Source organism: Lagopus leucura, unplaced genomic scaffold (genome assembly GCF_019238085.1).
Source record: "Lagopus leucura isolate 7727_CA_CO unplaced genomic scaffold, USGS_WTPT01 Super-Scaffold_100052, whole genome shotgun sequence".
In the NCBI taxonomy this organism is placed as follows: Eukaryota; Metazoa; Chordata; class Aves; order Galliformes; family Phasianidae; genus Lagopus; species Lagopus leucura.
The window spans coordinates 118,991-143,960 of NW_024962298.1; the positions used below are offsets into that span (position 1 = coordinate 118,991).

Here is a 24,970-nt window from a genome sequence, read left to right on the forward strand (position 1 = left end):
TCGCCCGCCGCCCCGCCGCCCCGCCGGCGGTGGTTCCGGGCCGCGCCACCGGTTGGTCGGGGCGGCCCAGGCGGCGGAAGGCCCGCGGTGAACAAACTTCGGCGGGGCCGCCCACGTGCGGCCGCGGGGCCGGGGCCGGGCTGACAGCGCGGGGGCGGCGGGCCGGGGCCGCGCCTTTGTGTCGGGCGGGCCCGCGCGTGGGGCGGCTGTCAGCGGGCGGGCGGCGGAGCGGGCCGGGCGCGGGCCGTAGCGCAGTGCCCCCGTGACCCCGCGCCGCGTTCCTCCGCGGGGCTGCGAAAAGTTCGGCGCCGGTACGAGCGCTGCGCTGCGCGGCTGAGAACCCGGCCGGCGGCCCCACGGCTGGCCGCGCTCCTTCTGACAGCCCCCGGCCGGCCGCGCTCCCCTAATGCCAGCTGGCGCTCTGCGTCCGGCCTCCTCCATCCCGTCCCCGCGCCTCCTCCTCCATCCCCGGCGCTCCCCGTGCTCCTCCGGGAGATCTCCGCCTGCCCTCGGCCCACGGAGCCTTCGGCAGAGCTCTTCCATTGCACCTAACCGTTGTCTTGTGGCTTTATAAATATTTATTGCGTTCTTTCAAGGCGCACAACCTCGGTGTAATTGCAGTTTCATGCTCTCCTATTAGGTGGCAATCTTGAACTTCCTCCTCGAGCAGTATGTTACATGCTGGTGCGAAGTCTGTAGAGGAGCCGCTGCGGATCTCCCAAAGCCCCCAGGAATAGCAGTGCGAGCAGAAGGTCTGTACAGTGTGGGGCTCTGGGTGTGTGGAGAGGTTGAGCTTGTATACTGAGTATCGGGAGAGCTGCTTGAGAGCAGCGCTGCGGAGAAGGACTCGGTGGCTCTGGTGGATGAAAGCCACAGACAAGGCAGCAGCGTCCATTGGGGACCGGAAAGCCACCGGCATCCTGGGCCGCACCAACAGAGGGGTGGCAGCGGCAGGGAGGGGACCGTCCCCTCTGCTCTGCCCTCGTGAGGCCCCAGCTGCGGTGCTGCGCCCAGGCCTGGGGCCCCCAGCACAGGAAGGGTGCGGAGCTGCTGGAGCGGGGCAGAGGAGGCACGGAGATGTTGCCAGGGCTGCAGCACCTCTGCTATGGAGACGGCTGAGGAGCTGGGGGTGTTCAGCCTGGGCAAGAGAAGGCTGTGGGGAGATCTCAGTGCGGCCTTCCAGAGTCTATAGGGAGGCTGTAAGCAGGAGAGAAATCAGCTTTTTACATAGATAGCGTTAGGACAGGGGGGAATAGAGGGAAGATTTAGGTAAGATGTCAGTGGTAGTTTTTCCCTGAGAGGACAGTGCGACCCTGGCTTAGGCTGCTCTGAGAGCTATAGATGCCTCAGCCTGAGAGGTGCTCGAGGCCATGTTGGATGGGCAGCCTGATCTGGCACTTGATCTAGCAATTTGCAGTCCTCCCTACAGCAGGGGGGGTTAGAACTAGGTGGTCTTTGAGGTCTCCTCCAACCTAAGCCATTCTCTGAAACTTGGCTGGACCAGAAAGCCCTGTGCTCTGCCATGGCACCCAGAGCAAGTTCACAGATTTCTGGGATGGTGTAAAGACCTCAAGGTACTCTGCCTCCTGAAGAAATGAAATATGTGTACTTTCTTCTATGAGCTGCTATGTCACTGCTTGCTTTACTGATCTGTGCCATTGCTTTGCAAGTCTTGGAGCACATCCATGTCTTGTATAGGCAAATAGAGAAGGCTGGCTTTCGAGCTTTGTTTTTAAGGCAAATCTTTAGCAATGGAAGGATAGAATAAGGATGGAAGTCCTTAATTCCTGCTTTCCACACAAGCCAGTTTGTGGAAGGTCTGGGCAGAATTTCTTCAGTGTACTTTTTCTGTTTTCTATCTAAGAGAAGGCTTAGAGAAAGTAGTCTCTTGATGGGCTCAAGGATGCGTGCAGAGCCTGAAAATGCAGTTTATTCCAAGAAAACCTTATTTCGTAATGCTGCAGATACCTCAGGTTTGTTTTGTCTTGTGTTTTAACATACTAATTCATCCAGAGATGTGGCTAGGTATGCAGGGGTAAGAAGGGAATGGTCAAAAGTGATTGGCAGGCTGATTTTTTTCTTTCAGCATATAAAACTTGGGTGTTCCTGGTTATGGAATGAAATGTCTTCCTCACGTAGGGCTGTGTGTGCCAGAAATCTCAGCAGCTGAGCGATGCCTAACTCCTGCCCAACTCACGTGTTTTCCCACCCAAAGAAAAGGGAAGTTTCAGATCCACACTCTTTGCCAACTATAATAATCTATGCTGCTTCTAAACTCATTACCCATCTGCTTCCACTCAGCAGCAGCTGATAATCTTCTGGTTTCAGGGACTTAACTCAAGGCGCAGTTGCCTTACCTTGCTGAGGGGTGTGACTTGTAAATTGCTGCAGAGCCCTCTATGGACATTCATATTTGTGGTTTAATTTAAAAATGAGAACAAGTTTAAGCTAAACCACAGCAAGCCACTTTTAAGCCAAGTAAATCTCCATAGAGTGTTTTGGAGTAGATTAACCTAAGCAACACCTCCAAGGCTTGTCTATAGGCATGACTGAGCTAATGCTCTAGGACCAGCATGCCTTCCTGTTCTGTGCTGTAGTGATTTCTGCTGGCCCATTTCTACAAATTGTACCTCCACCTGGCAGACTGCTGGTGCTGGGAACGTTTTGTTTGGTTTCTGAGTGATGTTTGACGAGCTTTGCTATTTGTGACTGAGTTTATTTAAAAAAAAAAAAAAAAAAAAAAAAAAAAAAAAGGCAGTCTGAAATCAGTGACTTCCAGCCTTTTGGGAAGGTATGATACAGCTGCTTTTCTGCCCTCTGCCTTGTCCAGACTCTGCTTTCTGCCTGCACCTCTGCTCCCAGCTCTTCCCCCTTCTTTTGGGCTCTCGCCACCCCTTCCATCTCCCACACTTGCTGCTGGCTTTGGCAGTGCTGATGCAGCCCAAATCAAGTGAGTGTGGCAGGAGTTGCTATGCCTGTGGGTGCTCCTTGACTTTTTTCCTCCCTGTATACATCAGCTCACACAAATGTGGTTTTAAAATGAAATGTCTTAAAATAATAGCTTATTAAATGTCCAGGAAGCCTATATATTGCACCAGTGTTTTGGTTAGATGTGCAGGCAAATACAGTATTCCTTATAGTAATGAAATGTGCAAGTGATTCTGTGCTGTCAGTTTTCATCGTGGATCTGCTCAGAGCTTGATTATTGTTGTTGCAGGTCTCTGTGTTTAAGCCCCACTCCCTTCTGGAGGGCTTATGAGGAGAGCTGTCTGGGAATGTCATTTCTTGTTATGATTTGGATACAATCCTTTACTCTGTCTATGGGCAGTTTTGCCTGGTGGCATCATTACCTAATTAAGGATTGCTTCCTGATTCAGATAACCCCTGCTTGGTTTACAGTGCTTTGAGCTGTTGTACTGAAATATTTACTGTAGACTTGTATTATTTAAATTGCCCTGGGTAGGAAGTCATCTCACCTTTCAGGCTTATTTCTTATGGGCCACCTGTTTACTTCCTGCTTTCTTCCTTAAAGCAGGACTGAATTCTTCACATACAACAATCTCTTGAGAAATCAGCAGTCACTGTTGCTTTTTAGCTCTCCTTTTCTTCCCTGCCCCTCCCTGCACACCTTCCCCCCCTCACAAACAACCCCAACGTCCCCCCTCCCCCCACCCCCCAAAAAAAAAAAAAAAAAAAGCCTAAAACAGCCACGAATGCAGTAATGCATTTCAGAATCTTTTCTGTTGAGGTTTGTGATGACAGTTATTCTTGGAGCTGTAAGGTATGGGTGAAAGAATGTCCTCTACATGGACTTGGTGGACCAGGGTCGGTGAGGTGCTGCTGTCTCCCACTGCTTTTCTTGTAGTGCCTTGAACAACTCTGGAGCAGACAAGTTGTGTGAGACAGGATTTGAATAGCTCCTGTCACTTGTCAACTGCCTCTGCATCTCAAGGGTGAGGACAAGGCAGCAGTTAAAAACTAAAGCTAGTGGGAGACCCTTGATTGTGTGAAAATAGCCTGGTGGCTGCAGCTTGAATTGATACCAGCTGGTGGTGGGCCTGCAGAAGGCAGAATGTCATTTCCCCTTCCCTAGGGAGCTTTCTTGGCCTGAATACCTTTGTGCTAAGGAAGCTAAGCTCCACAGAGCTGGTATCTTTTGTGTAAACAGTCAGTCTTGGAGCAGTTGAAATGGAAGCTGAAGTGTCTGCAGCAGACATCCCTAGATGTGTTAATGTTTTGGGTACTTGTGGTGTTTGTGTTTGACTTGCTTGCACGGACACCTTACGAGGTTTGTCCTTGAGAGAAATATACCTGACAAAGTATTTTGCTTTTAATTGCAGCTTTCACTATGGGGGACATGAAAACCCCAGACTTTGATGACCTCTTGGCTGCTTTTGACATCCCTGATCCAACTAGCCTTGATGCCAAGGAGACCATTCCATCAGCTGGGGAGGAGAACGAGAATCACCTGAAGTCATCAGGAATCTGCGTAGATGAGAACGTGTCCTTATCCCACGCCTTGCCCCCCTGTGATGCTCCTGTTGTGAGTGTTATTGTGAAGAACACAAGTCGCCAGGAGTCCTTTGAGGCGGAAAAGGAGGGGAATCACCTCGGGGCTGGACTGCTACACAATGGGTTTCGCGGGTCTGATCTGCCAGCAGAGGCTCATACTTTGGTGCATAATTATGGGAAGTTTGAGTCGACTTTTATTAATGGTGATAGCTCCAGAAGTTACTCTGAAAAACTGGACCAGTCCAAGTCAGAGCCTTTGCCAACTTTTAGTCAGTTTAGCCCCATTTCCAGCCCTGAGCCAGAGGATACATTCAAAGAGAATAGTATTGGTGATAAACCCAAACATGCTCAAACTCCGTATTTTCCACCTCCTTCAATGTATATGCCAACAGGAGCTTCAGTATTGGATCACTTCAGGAAGGTACCAGAGCCCGAATTAAGCATGTTTGATCAATATTGTAAAAAGGAACAAAAGATGGAGATCCACTTCCAGCCAGAGAGCAGGCTGGAAATGAGCAGGAGACAGCAAGACAAAGCAACTGAGAGGTTTGTGGAGTCAGGAAAGGACTTGGTAGATACCAATAGCTTTCTTGGAGAAGGCTTGGTGTTTGGAGAGCTCCCTCACAGTAATTTAGGAGAAGATAAAGGGTCTGTGCCTGAGCTGAGCTTGTCTTCATCGGTACCGCCTCGCCAGAGGTTAAAGCCAACTCACTCAAAGTTGTCATCCTGTGTGGCTGCGCTGGTTGCTCTTCAGGCCAAAAAGGTTGCGTGTATTCCCAAAGGCGATCAGCCAAACCTTATAAAGGAACCCGGTCCTTTTAAAGATGGGACAAAAGGAAGTCCAAAAATGCCCAAGTCACCAAAGAGTCCACGGAGCCCCTTAGAAGTAGTGAGGAAGGCCAGCAAGCAGCCTGAGAGCCCCCGAAGTGTGTGCAGTGACAGCAGTGGGAAGGGCTCTCCTTCCATGGCAGCCAGCTCTCCACCAGCTATTCCCAAAGTTAGAATCAAGACTATCAAGACCTCCTCTGGTGAAATTAAAAGAACTGTAACTAGAATTTTGCCAGAAAGTGATGAGTTGGGCAAGTCTTTGGAAGAATCACCTCTGGAAACCTCATCTGCTGAAGAATTCATCAAATCTTTCCCTTCCCCTGACACTAGTGCAGCAATGGAAAGCGAGGCTAGCAAGAATTCAACCAAAAATGGGGCTGCCGTAGCTATCCAGCTGTCAAACATAGCGAATCCTTACACAGATGGCTTGAAAGCAGATCTTGCTGCAAATAGCACCTCTCTTGTGTCTTTATCTCCACTGCCAAACTGCGGTGGTGGTGCCGTAAAAGTTGGTGTCGCGGGGCAGCAGCTGAACAAGAAGCAGCACCAGCAGCAGGGTATCGTGGTGCAGCCGTCCAACGCGACCACCTCCTCCAGCCTCCTTCCCAAAGCTGTGCACTTGGCAAATCTCAATTTAGTTCCCCACAGCGTTGCTGCTTCTGTCACAGCGAAGTCATCTGCACAGCGGCGAAATCAGCCTCAGGTGACGCAGATGTCCGTGCCACTGGTGCATCAAGTAAAGAAAGCTGCTCCTGTCATCGTGGAGGCATTCAACAAAGTGCTGCACAGTGCCAATCCGGTGCCAATATATACTCCGAACCTTAGCCCTCCACCTGACACCAGTATTAATTTACCTTCCTCTGGGTACTGTTGCCTGGAATGTGGGGATTCATTTGCCTTAGAGAAAAGCCTGACTCAACACTATAGCAGGCGAAGCGTTCATATTGAAGTTATGTGCACTCAGTGTTCAACTATGCTCCTTTTTTTTAATAAATGTAGCTTGCTTAAACATGCAAGAGATCACAAGAGCAAAGGCTTTATCATGCAGTGTTCTCAGCTGGTGATGAAACCGATTTCCTTAGACCAAATGTTTTCACCTTCTGCGAGCTCTTCAGCATCTTCTACTCCTCAGACTTTGCACTTATCCTCTCCTTCGCGTAAACCCAATGCTACTTCAGGAAACGGGGTAGGAATTTCTACTAACACACAGCCTGCCTTGCCTCTCTACCCGGACCCACTGAGACTAATCCGTCAAGGACTTAAGTGTTTAGAATGTAACAAGCAGGCGCAGGATTATGTTGCTTTAGCAGCTCATTACCAGAGAACCTCTGAAGATAATGAGAGACTGGTAAGTCGTCATTTTAATGTTATTAATTAAATCTCTACGTTTAAAGATACTATCCTCTAGGCATGGTAATGGCAAGTGAGTTACGCTGCCTAAAAGAAGGGAACATTTGAGAAACATGTGGGCCCACGTGTGTGCATCTGAAGAGATGTTCTAGCATTGCTTGCCTGCCTTCTTTGTACTCTTTGCCAGCAGAAAGGATGTGTTGTATTATGGGAACGACAGGAAAAGGACAGCAGGGAGACAGTGGAGACTCTTGAACATCAAGGGAAAGTGGTGTTGGAGATCAGAGATCCCATGAATGAGTTGAATAAGAGTACTGAGTGTTGCTTTAAGCAGGTTTTTGTGCTCTAGGATTGGCTGCAGGAAATCTGGCACAACAGAATTTTCCCTTCAGTAGAACCTGCACCAAAGTCTTCATGTAACACTTCAAACACTGGGCCCTGTGTTTGTTTTAAGACTGGCAAAACGTATATAGGGTTAGCTGGGAGGATGGCAGCATGGTATGTGTGGCGGGAGGCTCTTTTTGGTGTTTTTTCTCTCCCTTTGGATGGTAGAGGGATGAGCTGGTGCTGTGTTGCAGTAAGAAGCGTCTGCTCATTGGCTCATGAGCACCATTGGTGGCTTCCTTGCTGCAGTGAGCACTGCACTGTTATGGCCTCTGTCGTCTTCCCAGACATTCCCTTGGAGGTGCAGGTGGATCTGGGTCCCCTCTGAAAATTCAGCTGATGAATAGGAAGGGGATGCTCTTCATTATGTACCAAGTCCACCAGTCTGCCACGGCCCACTGTGGTTCTGCACCCTCCAGAGCCTCCTTTTGCTCGTTAAACGTCTACCAGGAGTATCAAGGCTGTTAGCGTGGGTGCACAGAGGTCCTTTATCTTTCACTTCAATTCAGCAGCAGCAGAAATAGATTATGGCTGAATGGTTTCTGTGGTGAGAAATAGGAAGGCTGGAAGGGATTGGTGTGCTGTAATCACGTTTCTTACCCGAGGCAGGCCAGTGAGCACTGCGCTCTATCAGCACCGTAACTTGTTTTTGCACTGTGATGCATTTCTAGGAAATGTCAGCAGTCTGGAGTTAAATACTTTCAGGTGAGGGGATGCTGAGTGCTCTGGAGTGAGCTAAAATGTTAATCAGTCGCATTAAAAATTTATTACCAATTTTTGTAGTGGGATTGTCAATTCAAAAGCTCCTTGAAGAGAAATGTCTGGTTGTATTTTTAGACTAGTCTAATAATTTATTCTGTAACTTTACCAAGAGAAGACTTCAAGCCTTTTACTTCAGGTTTGCTAGATGCGAGATGATTTTTGAAGGATTTTTTGAATGTGACTACTGGGGAATAAAAAAGAGAAAGGGAATATTGAAGCTTGCAAAGCAGTTTCCTCCCTGTTTTATCTTGAACTCCCAGGTGTGTCCTCACTACAGCATTGTGCCGAGCCCTTCTTCTATGCCTCTGCTCTCCTACCAAATACCTCCTGAGATGGGGTGGTCTTGGGGGTGCATGCAGTAGGTGGGCGCCATGCTCAGCTTTTCTGAGTTGTCAAGCAAATTTCTGAGGTCACGGCTTTCATTTTAGTTAGAAGAAAAGAGGAATGTTGATGGGAGCTGGCGATGTTTGAGCAGCTAGTTTCACAAACACTTCCTTAGGCAGTCAAACAGGAAATATTCACGTGCAATTCTTACCCCTCTGTGGGTAATGTAAAAGCATAAATCCAACATAAGTTTCGTATCGTTCTCTCAAGCAAATTCAGCGCAGTCGTCATCATATGCACATGCTTGTTCTGGAGCACGTCTCTGTTGCAGGGCAATCCACTGAGACACAGAGGTGGCACTAACAGTTGTGAACAGCCTCAGATGCAAATCGCCTCCCCGCATCTCAACAGACTGATTATCTAGAAGATGACTGGAAGAGTTTGCGTCTGAGTCCTGAGATGGAGAATCTTGATAAATTCAAAGTAAAGCTGTGTTTTGGCTCACGTGCTTTGAAAAATAACAAATTGCTGTAACTTTGGTCGCAGCAGAGCAGATCTCCACTGGGTTGTTGCCTGAAGGTTATCATCAGTGACTTTTTTGATGTCTGCTTCTGGATTAATGCAAGAAGATGGATTCTTGAGCAGGGTTGGTAGAAGCAGAAAGGAAAGAGCTGACACTGTTGGCTGATAATGAGGGGTAAATGTGGAGTATTTGCAGCTCCTCGGTTTGTACTGGAAGATGGAGACCCCTTTCCCATTAAAGATAAGCTAGGTTAATTTTTTTTATTTTAATGATACTAAATCTCTAATACTGATTGTGATATGTGTGCATCTAGTGTGAGCAAAACCTGAGGAAGCGAGCAGGCTTTGAAGTACTCAGTTATGGTGCTTTTATCTCAAACCAAAAAAACGTACAAAAATAATTTCATTTTTTTTTAATCGCTTTCCAGAGAGCACAAAACAGGGATGCCACCTTGTTTTGAAGGTGTCTTATCCAATAGGGTTGACTGGAAGAAACAAATCTTGTACTTAAGACAGTATTTTCATTTACTCTGTTCCACGTTGCAGTGATAAGACCAAAGGGTGAGCAAGCTGCAGTGAGAGGCAGGAATAATTGGATTGGAGAGGGAGAATGGCTTAAGCTGGCTTTGTTCCACATGGAAACTTATCCTATTTATCCACACTTAAGACTTCTCACCTTGATCGGAATTTCTAATTGGTGAATTATTTGGACATATTTGTGTTTCCTCTGTCTGTTTATAGGGGAAATAAAATGATTGAGTTTACTGTTCGTTCCTGTCAGTGGTTTGGAACAAACTTTGTATTATCACTCTGAATGGCCTTGGGTAAAGTCCGTATTAATGGGACTGATAACGGGTAAATGAGTTTCCTAGGAGGGGCCAAAATGGGAATGACTTCAACATATCCCAGCTCTTCTGGAAGAGGGGGGATGAATGTAGTCTGAACAATAGAGGGAAGAGGAGATGAGGAGCAGCTGTGAGGAAGAGAGGGCGACCATGCTTGGGAAGGTGGAATGGAAAGACCTTCAGAGAAATGATTGAGGAGAGCTTTACCGTAATGTTACATTGTAGACTGTTGGTAATTACATCATGTCTTTGAGTGGATCATATCAGTAGATCACGGTCATTTCTCCTTTTTTTTGGAGATTTGTAAGACTTGGAATTTTCATGAGTTTGGTGAGATCTGTTTACTGTTCTGCTGTTCTTTTGCAGAATGACAAGAAATGGAATCTCGAGTATTTGGTAGGTTGGATTTTGCTCACCAGATGTCATGCTGCCTTTAGATATTATGTTGGTCCAGATGTTCAAACCATGATGGCAGATGTTTCTTGTAACTTCAGAGCTGTTTGGTCTGACTACTGTAGCGTTATGTTCAAGAGCAAGTTGTTGTTGTTGTTGAGGCAAGCATAATTAAATATATGCTAGATGATGCCAAAGTAAGCTGATTCATACATATGTTCTATAATTCATTTTCGGTGTATGTGTAGATAAAATTTGCTGAACCAACAAGATAAGAAGCTATCGTGGAAAGCTGGGAATGCTTTACAGGAGGACCTAGATGATCATGAAGACAGAGTAGGAACAGGATGAAGCAATTGAGAGTCAGAATGTTTGGTCTCAAGAAGACTCTGTATGACCAAGGTGGTGTGATCATGCACGGGATTTGTGTTAACCTGCAGTACCAGTCAGGACCTCATTTGTGGTCCTGAATTATCAGAAATAAACTGGAATAAATGAAAAATGACTGAGGAGTTGGAATTACGATGTTATGAGGGGAAATCAGAAGACTTCAATGAGTTCAGCCTCATAAAGATATGATAAGTTACGACGGCTCTCCTTCAGCACCGTATTGGGCATAATGTTAAGGTGAGGGCTGTGGCACTTATTGTCTTACAGGAATTATATCTTCAGAAATGAAGAGTTTTCTCTACTTGCAGGGATCACCAGAAGTGGCTTGTCAGCATCAGACAGCTCTTGTAGCCTGTTCAGAACTGAGCTCAAACTCAAGATGAAGAAAAAAGAAATCATGCAGCTCCTGATGTGCTCAGTATAGATTTGCTTTTCCTTACAGCAGCTTCGCACACACTTGCTCTGTGTATTCAGTGTGATGTTTAAATAGTAGAGCTTTTTAAACCTACAGGCTACATTGATGTGAGAAGAGACGCACATCCCAGAATAATGTGTGCAAAAATTCAAGGTACGTTCTGATTCTCTTGAGCGTCATCAACAGCAGAGAAGTTTCATATGCATTGTTTTTCTTTTGTGAGTTCACCACCCAAAATCCATTGAGATAGCCAAGATAAGTACAAAATGAAGTACAGAATATGAACTAAGGACCTCTGAATTTTCTTTCACCTTTGTGCTTTTGTTCTTTCCCCTTCTTTTTCTTTTTCTTTTTCTTTTTCTTTTTCTTTTTCTTTTTCTTGTGTCCAGTAAGAATTTTTCACTGAGTAATGACGTAGCCTGTTTATGCATCACCTACACTGGAGCTACTTAAAAGCAATTTTATTGCTGTCTTTTTTTGTTTCTCCTTCCTTCCCCCCCTTAAATCAATGTTTTATAACTTATTGGCTAAAACCTGCCAGAAGCTAGTAAAACCACATGCTGCAATGGTAATTTCCCAGCAGTAAAGGCAAGTAAGAAAGCAGCCATATCTCTGCTATTTCTTCTGTTGTTTTTTTTTTTTCCTTCTTTTTTCTTGTTCCCCTGCATGCGCGTGTTTTAATTTGGAAAGCAAGAGGATTGAAAGTCAATAAAAATGCCTCTGGTGCTGTAAAGCAGTGCTTTCTCCATCTCCCAAAGCAAAGGCAACGAATGCAATCCTTAGGTACTGATTTTTGTTTTATATGGATGTTTTCCCTCTGGTTTTTATGGAAGCAAAGGGCTGGAGGATGTTATGATGAAAGCATGTTGAGGGAAGGAAGCAGGCAGAGAGATGAAATGGCAGGGTAGGAGTGAGACTTGATGCCCTGAGGCCAAAGCAGTGCTTTGGGATGAGGAGATGCTAGGGGAGAAGAGAAAGCTGTAAGCTGATGGCTTCTGGCAACAGAAAGAAGGCCTCCAGCGACTGGAGTCCTGTGATGGAGGGACGTGGGCCCTTTTGGAAGGACGGGCTGGCAAGACAAAATGAAGGAGTTGTTGTCTTTTGTGAAAGCAGCCGGAAGGCGTGAAGCTCTGCCCGGTGGTGGGTTGAGATTAACAGGAGATTGCTAACGGTGATGTGGTGGTGGCTCCTCACTGCGGGCTGATGGGAAGAACAAGCTGGTGTTAGAAGTAGCCTCACGTCTGCAGGGCCTTAAGGGGGGCTGCAGCCACCCAATTCTCTGGGTGGCATCGGCGGCAATCCCCTGGCTCCAGAGAAAGGGGGTCTGGGGAGGGAAAGACACTCTGGATTTCATAATCATAAGTAATGTGGGAATGTGAAGGTTGCAGGAAGCCTTGGCTATGGCATCCGTGAGATGGTGGAGTTCAGGATCCTGAGGGCAGAGGCAGGGGGGAAGGACAAACCTGCTGCACTTCAGGAGAGAAGACTCAGACCTCTTCAAGGATCTCTTTGAAAGAGACACAAATCATTTGGTTTGGAAGGGACCGCCGGCTCACCATGCCTGCCCCAGCAGGGACCTCCGAGCAGGGTGCCCAGGCCTGTGTCCTGGCTTTTGAAGGTTTCCAATGAAGAGACTCCACAGCCTCATTAGGCATCCTGTGCCGATGCTCCATCGCCCACACGGCGATGGTCCCTGATGGTCAGAGGGCACCCGCTCTGCTCCAGTTTGTGTCCAGTGCCTCTTGTCCTGGCATCATGGTAAGGAGCCTGGCTCTTTCTTCTCTGTACCTTCCTGCAGGTATTTATGGCTGAGACTCCCCTGAGCCTCCTCTCCCAGGCTGAAGTCGCAACTCCCTCAGCCACTCTTTGCAGCAGAAGTGCTCCATGCCTTTCATCATCCTGATGGAGAAGAGTGCATCTACCTTCTGGAGGGACGGCTGAAGTGTTGTTGCTGGTATTAGCAACTACTTGACTGGTCATGTATGAAGGGAGTTGGTCAAAAAGCAAAGTAGTGGATAAAGAGGCTAGCAGAAGTGACATTTGGACAGCTGTGATGCTATCTTTGATAGGATGTGAGGTGTAAGGAGGTACAGGGTGAGAAAAAAGAAGCGGAGCTTAGAGACTGATGGGCATTGCTGCTGATGGAGGGCTGTCATAAGAAGGGAGAGGAGACACATGCTGTGTAACCTTAGGGGTTGTAGAAGTGATGGGAGAGTAAGGATGTGAAAGCCCAGTGTCATTCAGTAGGGGATTATTTTAGCAACTGGGAGTTCTGGTTTTGCAACACAAGGGGGACAGCAGGCAGTCTGTGGGTCAAAAGAAATGACACAGAAACTGAAATTCTTAAAACTATGGCTGAGGTTGTGAGGAGAAAAGACTATAGACTGAGAAAGTTGAGAATTAGGTTTATTTGATGCAGCATTGTCTATATATGGGATACTTAGGCTCGGACTTGATGCATGTTCCCTTACTTGACTGGTTTTAGGTGTCAGTTTGGGTCTAGATCTTTCTTTTAACTAATAACTAAGTTTCTATTATATATATATATTTTTTCTTTTTCACCTGTAAGTTGAACATGCTAGTGAAATGATACATAGCTATTTAGAGAGAGCCTTGGGAAGGGAGATATATCTTAGCTATCGGGAAGCCCACAGAAGAAATTTTCTGCTGGCCACTTCTGCTCACACTATCAAAGTAATGCAAGCCAAAATAGCTGTGCAGGTCTCTGGCTGGCTTGATTGGCTGTAGGATGGGCCAACAAAGAGTTATGCCAGTGGATGGCGGGCAGGAGGTGCAGAGCTGGTGTGCTGGGGCTGCGTGTTGCTGAACGCTGTGCTGCCAGAGCTTCGTCACCCAGCTCCACGCTGAACGTGCTGGAGGTGCAGGCTGCTGGTCCTCGTCCCAGTGAGGCACTAAGGGAAAGCCAGTGCAGAGTTAAAGGTGAACTTTTGAAGTAGTAATTCCATGCTCATTTTTTTTTTTTTTTTTTTTTAGAGCAAAAGCATCCTGTTACTCTCCATTGCAGTGCTGTAACTGGGGTGCCTCGGGTGCCCCTTCTGTATTAAAGCAGATGCCTCTGGTGGGGGATTTTGGTTTGAATATATAAAGAACAAGGGCTCTTTAAAACATTTGCATTCCAAAAATATCACTTCTGTTTCCCACTTGTTTCACTCTGCATCTTTTTTTTTTTTTTTTCTCATTAATTTTTTACTTTATTTTTGTTAGCCTTCTGCAGATTTTCCTCTTCTGTAGTCCAGATTCCATGCCTTGCTGTCAGCACAGTTCCATGTTCTCTGCTGCAGCTCTGTGGTGCTTGTGTTAAGGAGGACTTCTGTGGTCTGGGGACATCTCTTAAATGTGAATTTTGTCAGCGTCCCTTAACGCTACAGCAGTGAAGAGGATCTAAAACTAGTGTAAATCATCTCTGCTTGCACTGAAGCTGATTCCCTTTCAGTTTGCATCAGCAGTAAGTGAAAGCAAAGCGTTTTGTGCCCCAGGTTCAGCTTCTAGTGGGGTGTTAATGGGGTCCCTGCCCTAGCTGGGTGTGGGCTTCAGCTGAGCGAGAAAATGGACTGAGGGCATTTCATGGTGATGCCTGCGTGTGAGAAGGGAGATTGCTCTGACTTTCTGCTCTAGCTTGCTGTGCGCAGCTGGGCTGGGAGGGAGCACACTCGTAAATGAATCTGCCATGGCTCAGAGTCCTTCCTGCAGTTGTTTCAGGGCGGCAGGAGGTCAGTGGTGTCATCTCTTTGCAGGCATTTTCCTGAGCAAAATTGGGCTTTAACTCCAGACTGTGATTCACAAACACCTCTGTGGCTCTGGGGTTGTGCTTTCCATGCCAGAAGGCTTGGGCTGATGCGGCTTTCTGTGCTTCACTTTGCTTCAGCTGCTGTTGGTTTTGTTGGCCTTTTTTTTTTTTTCCCCCCCTTCTGAAGAAGCTAATAAATAGAAATGGGAATAAAATCAAGTGTTCTGAAGTGGCAGAGTTTCTGAGTGTTTTCCTGTCTGTGTGGATTTGAGTTCTGGAAGAAGAAAAGCCTGAGTGCTGTGTGGCAGGCAAACTGGAGCTATATAAAACTTGCAGCAAATAACTCTTGATTAAAGCATAAGTTATGGGAGCATGTGAGAAACACAGACATTACACAATTCAAATCATATCCTGGTAACATGCTTTAGAAATAACTGACTAATGAATGTCTCAAATTGCTGCCAGACTTCTTTGAAGAGTCATGGAAAACTCAGAGATAAAAATGTGACATCTGGAACCAAGTTACAAAGCAGGAGTGTTGTAAAAGGAGAAAAAGCTGCTCAGTCTCCAGGATGATGTTGTTTGGTGTCATCTTAATTTTATTAATTCCTGACATCTGATTTGTTTGGTGTGACTGTTGCTGAGCACTGCGCTGCTCTCACAGACCTGCTCCCTGTGCTGGCAGTGCTCAGCGGGCAGGCTGTCACTTGGTGCGTGCCATGAAGGCTGCTCTTTCCTGTGGCATCACTTGGATTCCATGGTGAAGTAAATACGACCTGCTGTCATTTTGCTCGGCCACTTCTCCATGCAGTTCTTAGTGGGCAGCCCCTGCTTGTCGTTCAGAGGCTCAGTGTTCCATGCCCCTGTGGAGCGCTGCGTTGGGGCAGGTGTTTGTCCAGCTGCACTCTCAGACACAGTGCGTTAATTGCACCTTATCTTCCCTGTGTCTTCCTCTTTATTCCTGTATTGTGTGGTTCTTGCAGAGCCTAAAGAAATTAGCAGTTGGTGTTGATGTCCCTTGCTAGCTAAAATCAAAATGTAGCCAGCCTCAATGAGGCAGTTTTTTGAATCTGGTGAGAAAGTATTTCTTGCTCTGCTACAGGGGCAAAGGTGGCCTTCTCCTCCTGTTTGTGCTGAGTCTGCTCTAAATACTGCGAGGGATCAAAGTTGAGAAGCCCTCTTCTAATCATGCCAAAAAGCTTCGTTTCCCAGCACAAATCAGTTAGGAAAAAATGCCATAAAAGACAATGACAGCTGAGACTGCCCTGAACATTATTTCTTACTTGTAGCTCACCCTTTAACTGCTGACCAAAGCACTCTCAAAATACTCCTTGCCTAGAGGTCCCGGGGATGCTTTAATTTCCTATTTATGGGTTCAGGTGATGGCTCAGTGTTGCTGCAGCTCCTTTTGGAATCAGGGGCTCCTCCAGCATTTGGGAAGGGCTGACGCTGTCCTGCCATCGGTGTGCATGGGGGTCCTGCAGCGGTTTCTTCTTGACGGTTTTTTCTCTCCTACGGAGACCTTTCCTGTTTCAGATTCAATCTGCAACACCTCAGACTGTGGCTTTTGGATTGCTTGGCAAGTTCTGAAGTTTCCTGCTTCTCTGGAGCCTAATTTCTTAATCTGTCCTCTGCTCATAGCAAACCATCTTGGATTTGTTCTAGCTTTGTGTTTTAATATAAATGGTGTTTTCTGTTACTTGCAGTATATTGGACAGTGCAGAAGAAATTACGCAGTTCAGTTTCATGCTTTGATAGCTCATCATTGGCTGCTTGCTGCAGCTCGTTCTTATGGTTGTGTTAGGAGCAGTGGAGTGATCTTGCATGGATTTACTGATGACAGATGAGAGTTTTAGCTCCCAGAGGTTATCTGCTACAGCTATCCATGTGCATACTGACGGGGTGCTAAACTTTACGTATCAAGTAAATGAAGAAGTAAATCTGTAAATCTGTAAGCGAGAAATAAATCCGTAGTGCTGTTGAGTGCAGCCCTTCCAACAACAAGGAAAAAAAAGGACACTGAAACAGAGACAAAACATCTTTGCGTCATTTGTAATGCCAGAGTATCAAGAATTCTCACTGCACATTGCTGCACACGTGGCTTGTTCCTCAGAAGCTGAGATTCAGTCTGGTTCAGAGAAATATCGTGAAAGGCAGAAACGTGGTTTTGGGGAGAAGGCTGCCATCCGTCAGCTCTGTGCTGAGTTTTGCAGTATGCGTTTTGAGTTGTAGGACAGGGAGGTTCTTCTGGTTTTTGGTGATTTTGATGCAGTCTGGGGGTACTTTCCATCTCAAATGTCTCATTCCTGGAATGAAAGCAGTGACTGCAAAGAGCAGGCGGGCAGGAGAAGAAGCTGGGTGCTCCTCTAAACCCGAAAGATTCCTGGGTTGGGAAGAGTCAAACAGAGAGTAACTAACTGCTGCAACCTTTCTCCCCTCAGACGTGCCAGGTGTGCCAGATGATGCTGCCCAACCAGTGCAGCTACTGCGCCCACCAGAGGATCCACGCTCACAAGTCGCCGTACTGCTGCCCCGAGTGCGGGGCTGTCTGCCGCTCCGCCTATTTCCAAACCCACGTCAAAGAGAACTGCCTGCATTACTCCCGCAAAGTCGGCTTCAGGTTTGTGGAGTTTAAAGCTGAAGGGGCAGGAGGGAGTGGGAAACTGGATAAAGGTTTTGGAAATCTTCCTTAAAGCAGAAACTGAAGAGGATGTAACACAGAACCGGCGTGGTTTTCTGTGGGATGAAGCGCCTTTGATGAAATGGGAAATGACTCAGTGGATTTAAGGGGAGGTTTCGGAGAGCAGACGTGATTTTGAGGCAGCTTTAAGTTGAAAGGTGCTGGCATCACCTCTGGTCACAGGTGGTCCCTCAAGATTGCTGCTCACAACCAAAAGATTGCAGATCTTAATCCTCCACATCTCTTGGAGGACTGAGCGCATGTCAGTTGTCAGGGATTGAGGGATGCACTTTGCAGGTTATTTTATCTCCAGGCTCTTACTATAAGCTGAGAGGAATGGGGGAAGGTTCCCAAGGCTCTGGACGTGGTGGTATGTGCGCTTGCGTTGTCGTTGCTGCAGCCAAATTGATTGCTTTAATAAAAGACATTATGTTCCCCCACAAGCTTTTCCTGCTTTCTGTGTGTAGATGCAGATGATTTACCTGGCAGATGAGCGATGGACTGGGTGACCTTCCAGGATTCCGTAGAATTCAGCTTTTTCTCTGTTTGCTGTTAAGTACCACGGCGTGTACAGGAAACAGGGCGATTCCTGCGCTCGAGCTGTTCTTTTAAAATGTCTGCCAATTGGGGAAGCCTGCGCTCTGTGGCTTCTTCTGAAATCACACTGAAGTTTTCAAGGGCAGTTTCTTTCAATCACAGAGAAAAGAGACATATCCAACTGATCCTGAATTTAATTACATACAGATAGTTTTTTGGTGTTTTTTTTTTTTTTTTAATGTGGATCTGATTAGAGGAGGCATAGCCCACAACAAAGAATTAATTCCGTCTCAAATTAAATGGCTGTGATACTGTGGCTGTTTGAAAAAGGAATTAATTTTGGAGAAGGAGGAATGTTGAAAAAAGGGGTTGGGAGAAGATGTCAGAAAATGAGCCCTGGCTTTGGTGCAGTTGCTTGTCACTATTAGTCCTTACTCTTCTGCTCCTAGCTGTTGGGCTCTCAGTCTACAGCAGAGGTCGGTTCTGCTTCTTAAGTGTGTGCCCTCGCATTTTTTTAAAGCATGATTAATTCCAGATTTATAATATCTTTATGATGCCTTCTTAATCCTTATCAGCAATGCCAGCTTCCATCCATCCGCAGATGTCTAACAAATATTTGCTTTTTGTGCTGGGAGCATTAATGAATGTCTGAAACAAGGCAGAGTTCAGGAATGGTACTTATGGGGGGTTTATTAGCTTTTACCAGCTTCTCCAAAAGTTACTTTTCTCTTCTTTAATTGGTGTGTGCTGGTGCTCATCTTTGGCAACTGAACCCAGCAGATAGGGAAGCAGTGGCCGTGCCATCCTGTCATCCTTCCTGTCTCCACTGCCAGACTGGCATTGTTGCAGTCGTTGAAAACAGAAGAAATAAATTCAAGTTGTAGAACCAAATCTAGATAATCCGTGGCACCTGTCTTATGGTCACGTAGCAACTTTTGTTCTTTCCCTTCCTTTTCATTACTTGCAGTGCTGAGAAGCCAAGGGTTTCTTCGAAATCCTGCCCAGGGTCAGCTCAACTCTTGCTTCTCCACAACATGTCTCCGCTCTCCTTGGATTTCTGATGCATACCTTTTGCTGTTTTTTGATCAGCCCTTGTTCTGTCTCCTTTTCCGCTGATATCCCAGCGTGTCCAATTAAGTTTGAGTAGGATTGTTTGAATTCAGGTTTTGGTCACGGCTAGTGATTGCATTGCAGATGAGGAGGGTTTTCTGCATTTTAACATGAAAATCAACAAGCCTGCCCGAAGTGCTGCCAGGCTCCAAGTGTCACCTCCCCACGTCACCTCCCCACCTCTCCCACTGCTCCCCACTGACCACATGGCGCACATTTTCCTGCTTGCTGCTGTTTGGAGAGTTCAGGAGCTGGATGCTGGCAGGATAAGAGATATGCAGAGGTTAAGACAACATCATGTAGCCTTATCTTCCCTCACAGGATTCTTTCCAAGACTCATACAGCACCCTTCCTTGCCCTGAGGCTCTCCTAGAGTCTTCTGCTGCAAATTATCCCCTCATGCTTGGATTATAGCAGAATTCACAATTTACAGAAATTACATGGCAAGCCTCTGACATCCTCCATCCACTTTGCTCTGCTAATTAGTTTACTTTATTGAAGTTCATCTTTCTGGCACTGAGATTCTTGATTACAAAGTGGCTTTTGTTTAAACTTCCATTTACTGTAAATTAAATTAACTTGTGATCGTTTGACCCTGAGTTAGTAATTATTTCATCCCCTAAATCTTTATGAAGTCTTCAGTGCTTGCCAAAACAGAGTGTAATGCAGAGCTGTCTCTTGCTGATTTGAGAAGTGTTTCTGGGGGAAGCCTGTCGAGTATTCCTGGTTGTACCATCTGTACCTTCCTGCCAGGATTAGGGCTTTCTCTCCCGTTTATTCTTGGAGATTTATTCCTCCTGATAACAGAGTTCCTGGTGCTACCCTGATGGAAGTCTCTCCCCCCAGCTGACATGGCTGAGCATTGGGCTCCAAGGCACAGCAGAATATTTTCATGTTTTCCCAAGGATGACGCTGGCTGTTGTCACTTCTTCCCTCCTGAAAATGAAGAAAGGAGTGTTTCTGTGCATGTTTTGGGGAGAGGGTTTTTCTCCTCTGGGCTCCTTCTGCCTAATGAGCTTTTGAAGTACAACTTCAAAGCACAGACTTGTTTCCTAAGCGCTGTCGGGAGGCTCGTTTGGAGGGAAGGATAATCTAGCAAATGTCAGAACGAAGGGAAAAACAGTCATAAAGCTTAACTCCAGCCTCACTGAGGGAAACCATCTCTATTCACAGCTATTCCAATCCCAGGCCAGAGGAGTGCTGGTAAGGAAATGGAGCCTCATTTGCTCTTTCCATGATGGTGTGTGGCTTCCCGTGAGCTCAGCTGTTGGATGTGTGCTTGGGAGAAGGATTCAAGTTAAATATTGGATGGCCTCAGTCAGATGTTGCTATCTTGGGAGAGGTCTGTTGGGAAGAGAGGGAGCAGCTGGGTCACCCTGGCTTTGTCTGGGGCTGCAGGGAGGAATCCTTTAGCTCCACCTGCAACCTCTCCTTCCTCCCATCTTTCCGCATGGAGCATCCCCAGATGAGCACTATCCAGGCAACACCTCTGTCTTACTGGCTTTATTGAGCTTAATTGCTTTCTGTTGCTGTTTTCAGTATCTTTGCTGCTGTTGTCATTATTGTCTGTTGCTTGGTGTAGTATGGTGCAGGGTTACTGAAGATTTCCTGGCTGGATGTTCTTTTATTAGTACATTTGTTTTGCTGCTTGTTACTACCTGGACACCTCTTCAGATACATTTATTTCAGTTCTTCACTTGCACCTGTGATGGAATTGGCATCCAGGGGTACAAGGCAGCATTTTTGTGTAGCATAGCTTGCCTTCTTCTTTCCAGGTCGTTTTGGTCTCTGTAGATTTCTTTTATAGATGTGCTCCCTTGCTGATCTGTGGGTTCTGCCCAGCTGCTGAGTTCCTGTATCACATTCCTCCTTGATTCCTCTGCGTTGTTACTGAAGAGACTAAACAAGGACCTGCAGTAGCATGGTCCTGCCACGCTGCCTTCCATCGGTACATGCATCTTGGAAGCAGTATTGCAGCTCTGATTCAGCTCTTTCCTTCTGCATCCCCTAGGTGCATCCACTGTGGGGTTGTCTTCATGACCCTGGCATTACTGAAAGTGCACATTCACGAAAAGCACTGCGAAGTCTTCCACAAGTGTTCTTTTTGCCCAATGGCCTTCAAATCAGCAGACAGCACCATTGCTCACGTGACCAGCCAGCACCCAGCGGAGCCTCACAAGACTACTCAGTAAGTATTTTGTTATTATCTGCTCTTCTCCTTTGCTGCATAGCTCTACAGCTGCCTCCACTTTCTGTCTCAGTTGTTTATTCTTCTTTCTTTCCTTTTTTTTATTGTTGTTTGTTTCTGTCCTAGTTTCAGAAGAGCTGCCCCTTTGCTGGCAGAGGTCTGTTCCTAACCATGGCATGCTGTCCTTGATACAATTGCTGCCTCCTTGGTTAGGAGGAGAGGAGTTTGGGCAGGGAAGGGTGGAACATCTGCAAACAGATCTTAATTGTCACCGTTTGGTCGAGCTGGGGTGGCACCTCTAGATAGTGATCAGGGTAACTGCTGATTCTGGCACTCCACAGCGAGGGGAGAGTTGTGCTGTGCCACATTGCCCCAGAAAAAATCACTAGAGAGAAACTCTTGTTTTTTCCACTCTGTAGCATTCCCTGCTGAGCCCCGATCTAGTGCCAAAAACGTGTGCTGTAAGGGAGGGACCATGGAGAGGTGGAACTGAAAGAAATACATAGCAAGTATGCTCTGAGTCTGCTCCCATCCATCTGCACTTACTGTCACACACTTAGGTAGTCATGCATATGCATGTAAGTAAACTTATTTTTAGCAAGTTGGGGTACGTGCCTGGGGCATTTTCTTGTTTTTCCCAGTTGAGATAATAGTTGAGTGGTCCGTGTGGGTGTATGCTGACAATACGCTGATAGAGCACAGCCCTCCTAGAAGCCCATCCCTTTTCCAAGCTGCCGAGATGACCCCTTTCACTGACTCCTCAAGATAACTGATGAAGAGAGAGTGAGTTTTCTTTTTTAAATTGTTCCAGGGTGATCTACAAATGTTCTTGTGAGACTGTCTTTAACAAGAAGAAGCTGCTCCAGGAGCACTTCCAGCAGAATACCAGCAAGTTGTTTGTGGGCGTGTTTAAGTGTCCGCAGTGTCAGCTGGTGTATATGCAGAAACAGCAGTTAATGCAGCACGTTAAGGTAGGTAACTCCCACCACTTCATGACATGAGGTCCTAGTTTCTGAGTTCACAGAGAGTTTGCACTGACTATTTAAGGGCACTGGTTGAAGAAATGGAATGTTCTTGAGCAATGCATTAGTAGAAAAACAGACTGCAAAAATTTATGGTATTATCTGGAAACTCCAGTTGAGCACTTTGTATTAGTTGGTAACATTGCAGGTGGTTACTCCTCCTTGTCTCATTCAACCTTGTGACAAAGACAGATAAATCTTTCTGATGGTTAACTGTTCTATATTAAACCCAAGGAAGTGATTAAGCGTTGGGGGAAGCTTTATCTTTGCTTGGGAGGCAGGAAGAAGTGTCCTCTGCCCACAGTACTACTGAATTTGTGTAAGGAAGGCTGGATCTCCCCTCTTCTGGGTACTGACATAAAAATGGAGGGCTTTGGTTCCTTGTCCCCTTAGCAGCTGCCTCCAAGAGAGGCAGCACAGCGTTTGACACCTGCTTCCCTAACTTAACTGCAGAACTAGAGGAGATTGCTAGAGGAGAGTGGCTGAGACAGAAGGGTTTGCCCTGGAGGTGCCAGCCTTCAGAAGGTAGCTATGTTGTACTGTCACGTGAAGTTTCTAAGCCACTACTCATCGTACTTGAGAAGCTGTGGCACTTCAGTGAAGTTCTGAGTGACTGGAAAAGGGGAAATGTAACCCTGTTCCTAAAAAATTTAGAAAATGACAACCCAGGGGACTATAGGTCAGTCATTCTCACACTGTGCCCAGCAAGATCATGGAGCAGATCCTCCTGCAGAGTGATAACATATATGGAAAAAAGAATGGCTTCACTAAGGGCAAATTGTGCCTGAAAATGTGGCCTTCTATTACATGGTTACAGCATTGGTAGAGAAGGGAAGAGCAATTTATGTCATCTATGTGGAGATGTGCAGAGCATTTGACAGTGACTTACGTGACATCCCAGTCTCTAAAACAGTCGTGCATTTGACAGATGGAGCACTCAGGTCACCAGCTTGATGCCTAAGTGCAGAGCAGTGATGACTGGTGATCCTCCTGGGTCATCAGTGGGACCAGTGGTATTTAACATCATGTCAATGACACGGACAGTGGGTCGGAGTGCACCCTCAGCAAGTTTGCTGACAACACCAAGCAATGTGATGTGATGGTATCAGCACCCTGGAGGGATGGGATGCCATCCAGAGGACCTCGACAGGCTTGAGAGGTGGGCTTGCAAGAACCTTATGAGGTTCAGTGAGGCCGGGTGCAAGGTCCTGAACCTGGGTAAGGACAGTCCCAAGCAGAAATGCCAGCTGAGCAGTAAGTTGATACAGAGCAGCTCTACAGAGAGAGAACTTGGGCATCCTGGTGGAGGGAAAGCTCAATAGTGTTCACTCATAGCCCAGAAAGCCAACTAACTGTATCTGCAGCTGCACCCAGAAGAAGTATAGCTGGCAAGTTGAGGGAGGCGATTCTCCTCCTCTGCTCTGCTCTTCTGAGACCCCATTGCAGCACTGTGTTCAACTCTTGGACACCCAGCACAAGAATGACATGGAGTTGTTGGTGCAAATCCAGAGGAGGCCACGAGGATGCTCAGGGATCTGGAGCACCTCTGCTATGAAGGTGGGCTGAGAGAGCTGGGGGTTATTGAGAGACCCTGGGAGCGTCGTGGCAGGGCAAAGGGGGAATGGCTTAAAACTAAAAGAGGGGAGATTTAGATTAGATATTGTGTGAAAATTCTTTACTCAGAGGACAGCGAGGCGCTGGCGCTGCTGCCCAGAGCTGTGGGTGCCCCATCTCTGGAGGTGACAAGGACACAGGTGGGCCCTGGGCAGCCCAATCTGGGGGCAGCCAGCCTGTGGCAGGGGTGGAAATGGATGGGCTTGAGGGTCCCTTCCAACCCAACCTTTTCTGTGGTTCTGTGATACATATGAAGAGCCTGTTGTTGCCCATTTGGTGGAGTTCTTGGCAGGCTGTGTCTGTGGGCTTGCAGATCTGATGGTCTCATAATATGTGAATGCTGTGTTGCTCCAAGTCAGTGTATTTCTGTAGTGTGCACACTAACCACACTTCTGTGAAAATCCTCTTAGGTTTCCTGGTTGCATTCTGAAGAAAGAACCTGCAAACTTTATTTCTCTTTGATTAGAAAAAAGCAGACATAATTTTTTTAATCAGTGCCTTCTTCGTTTTTACCTAAAAGGCCAGAGGGTTCAGTAGCTCGGTCCTAAAAGAGAAAAAGTCAAAACTACTACTTTGCTCTTTCTCTCCATACCTTTAATTTGCAAATCTGGAAATGCTCTGGATGCATTAATGAATTAAAATTTGAAACCCTCCTGTAAAGCTGATGATTGGTAATCTTCCTGTATTATTTCCTGGGGAAAACAGAGTTTGAGAGTAAGGCTGGGACCTTCAAAGCCCCAGTGCTGATAGCTGGGCTTGAGCATAAGTACCCAACTTGCTGCAGCTCATTTGCAGGTGCCAGCCCCAAGAATTTGTCTGCAGCAGTTTGTGAGCAGGCTGCCTGATGCTGGCACAACAGAACTTCTGTATTTTAATCACTGGGCCGTATTTGGCCATCAGTGTGTCTTTGAGGTTGTAATAGAAGGCAGCTTTTTGTCCTGGCAAGGTGGTAATTGCATTAACCCATCTCTGTTCCCATCAGATGGCACTGCTTTGTGCCATTCGGAGTTCATAGGAGGTGCTGTCTGAAAGTCAGCTCACTTTCTGTGCTCCGTTTTTCTTTCCTTCCAGTGGTGGAATAACAGAAGGCATGGAGTAATGGGTGATAACGTACTCTTTGCTTATAAAACACTTGAGATTTCCAGGTGGGGAGAGAGGGGAGGTGTTTGTTACCCCGCATAGCGATGCTGTGCCCTGTGATCGCGTTGGAGCTATGCAGACATGGGCTGGCTCAGGTGCAGAGCACAGGCTTTTTGAATCAGCCCTCGTGTTTTGAAGTTTGTTTAGTGCCTAACAAAAGGAAAGGCTTCCAAATGCCCCGGGGACCTTCGTGTGTTGAAACTTTA

General features: G+C 46.7%; 1 protein-coding gene across 1 annotated transcript in view; it reads left to right on the forward strand.

Moving 5' to 3' along the window:
- The first annotated feature begins 473 nt into the window (after window positions 1-473).
- Window positions 474-24,970, forward strand: part of ZNF592 (zinc finger protein 592) — a 33,378-nt gene continuing 8,881 nt past the window's right edge. Inside the window, exons 1-5 of the mRNA XM_042885654.1 lie at window positions 474-752; window positions 4,341-6,688; window positions 16,915-17,093; window positions 20,812-20,988; window positions 21,800-21,959. Of these exons, the coding sequence (XP_042741588.1) occupies window positions 4,349-6,688; window positions 16,915-17,093; window positions 20,812-20,988; window positions 21,800-21,959 (2,856 nt within the window). The 5' untranslated portion in view covers window positions 474-752; window positions 4,341-4,348. The remainder of the gene's footprint in view (window positions 753-4,340; window positions 6,689-16,914; window positions 17,094-20,811; window positions 20,989-21,799; window positions 21,960-24,970) is intronic.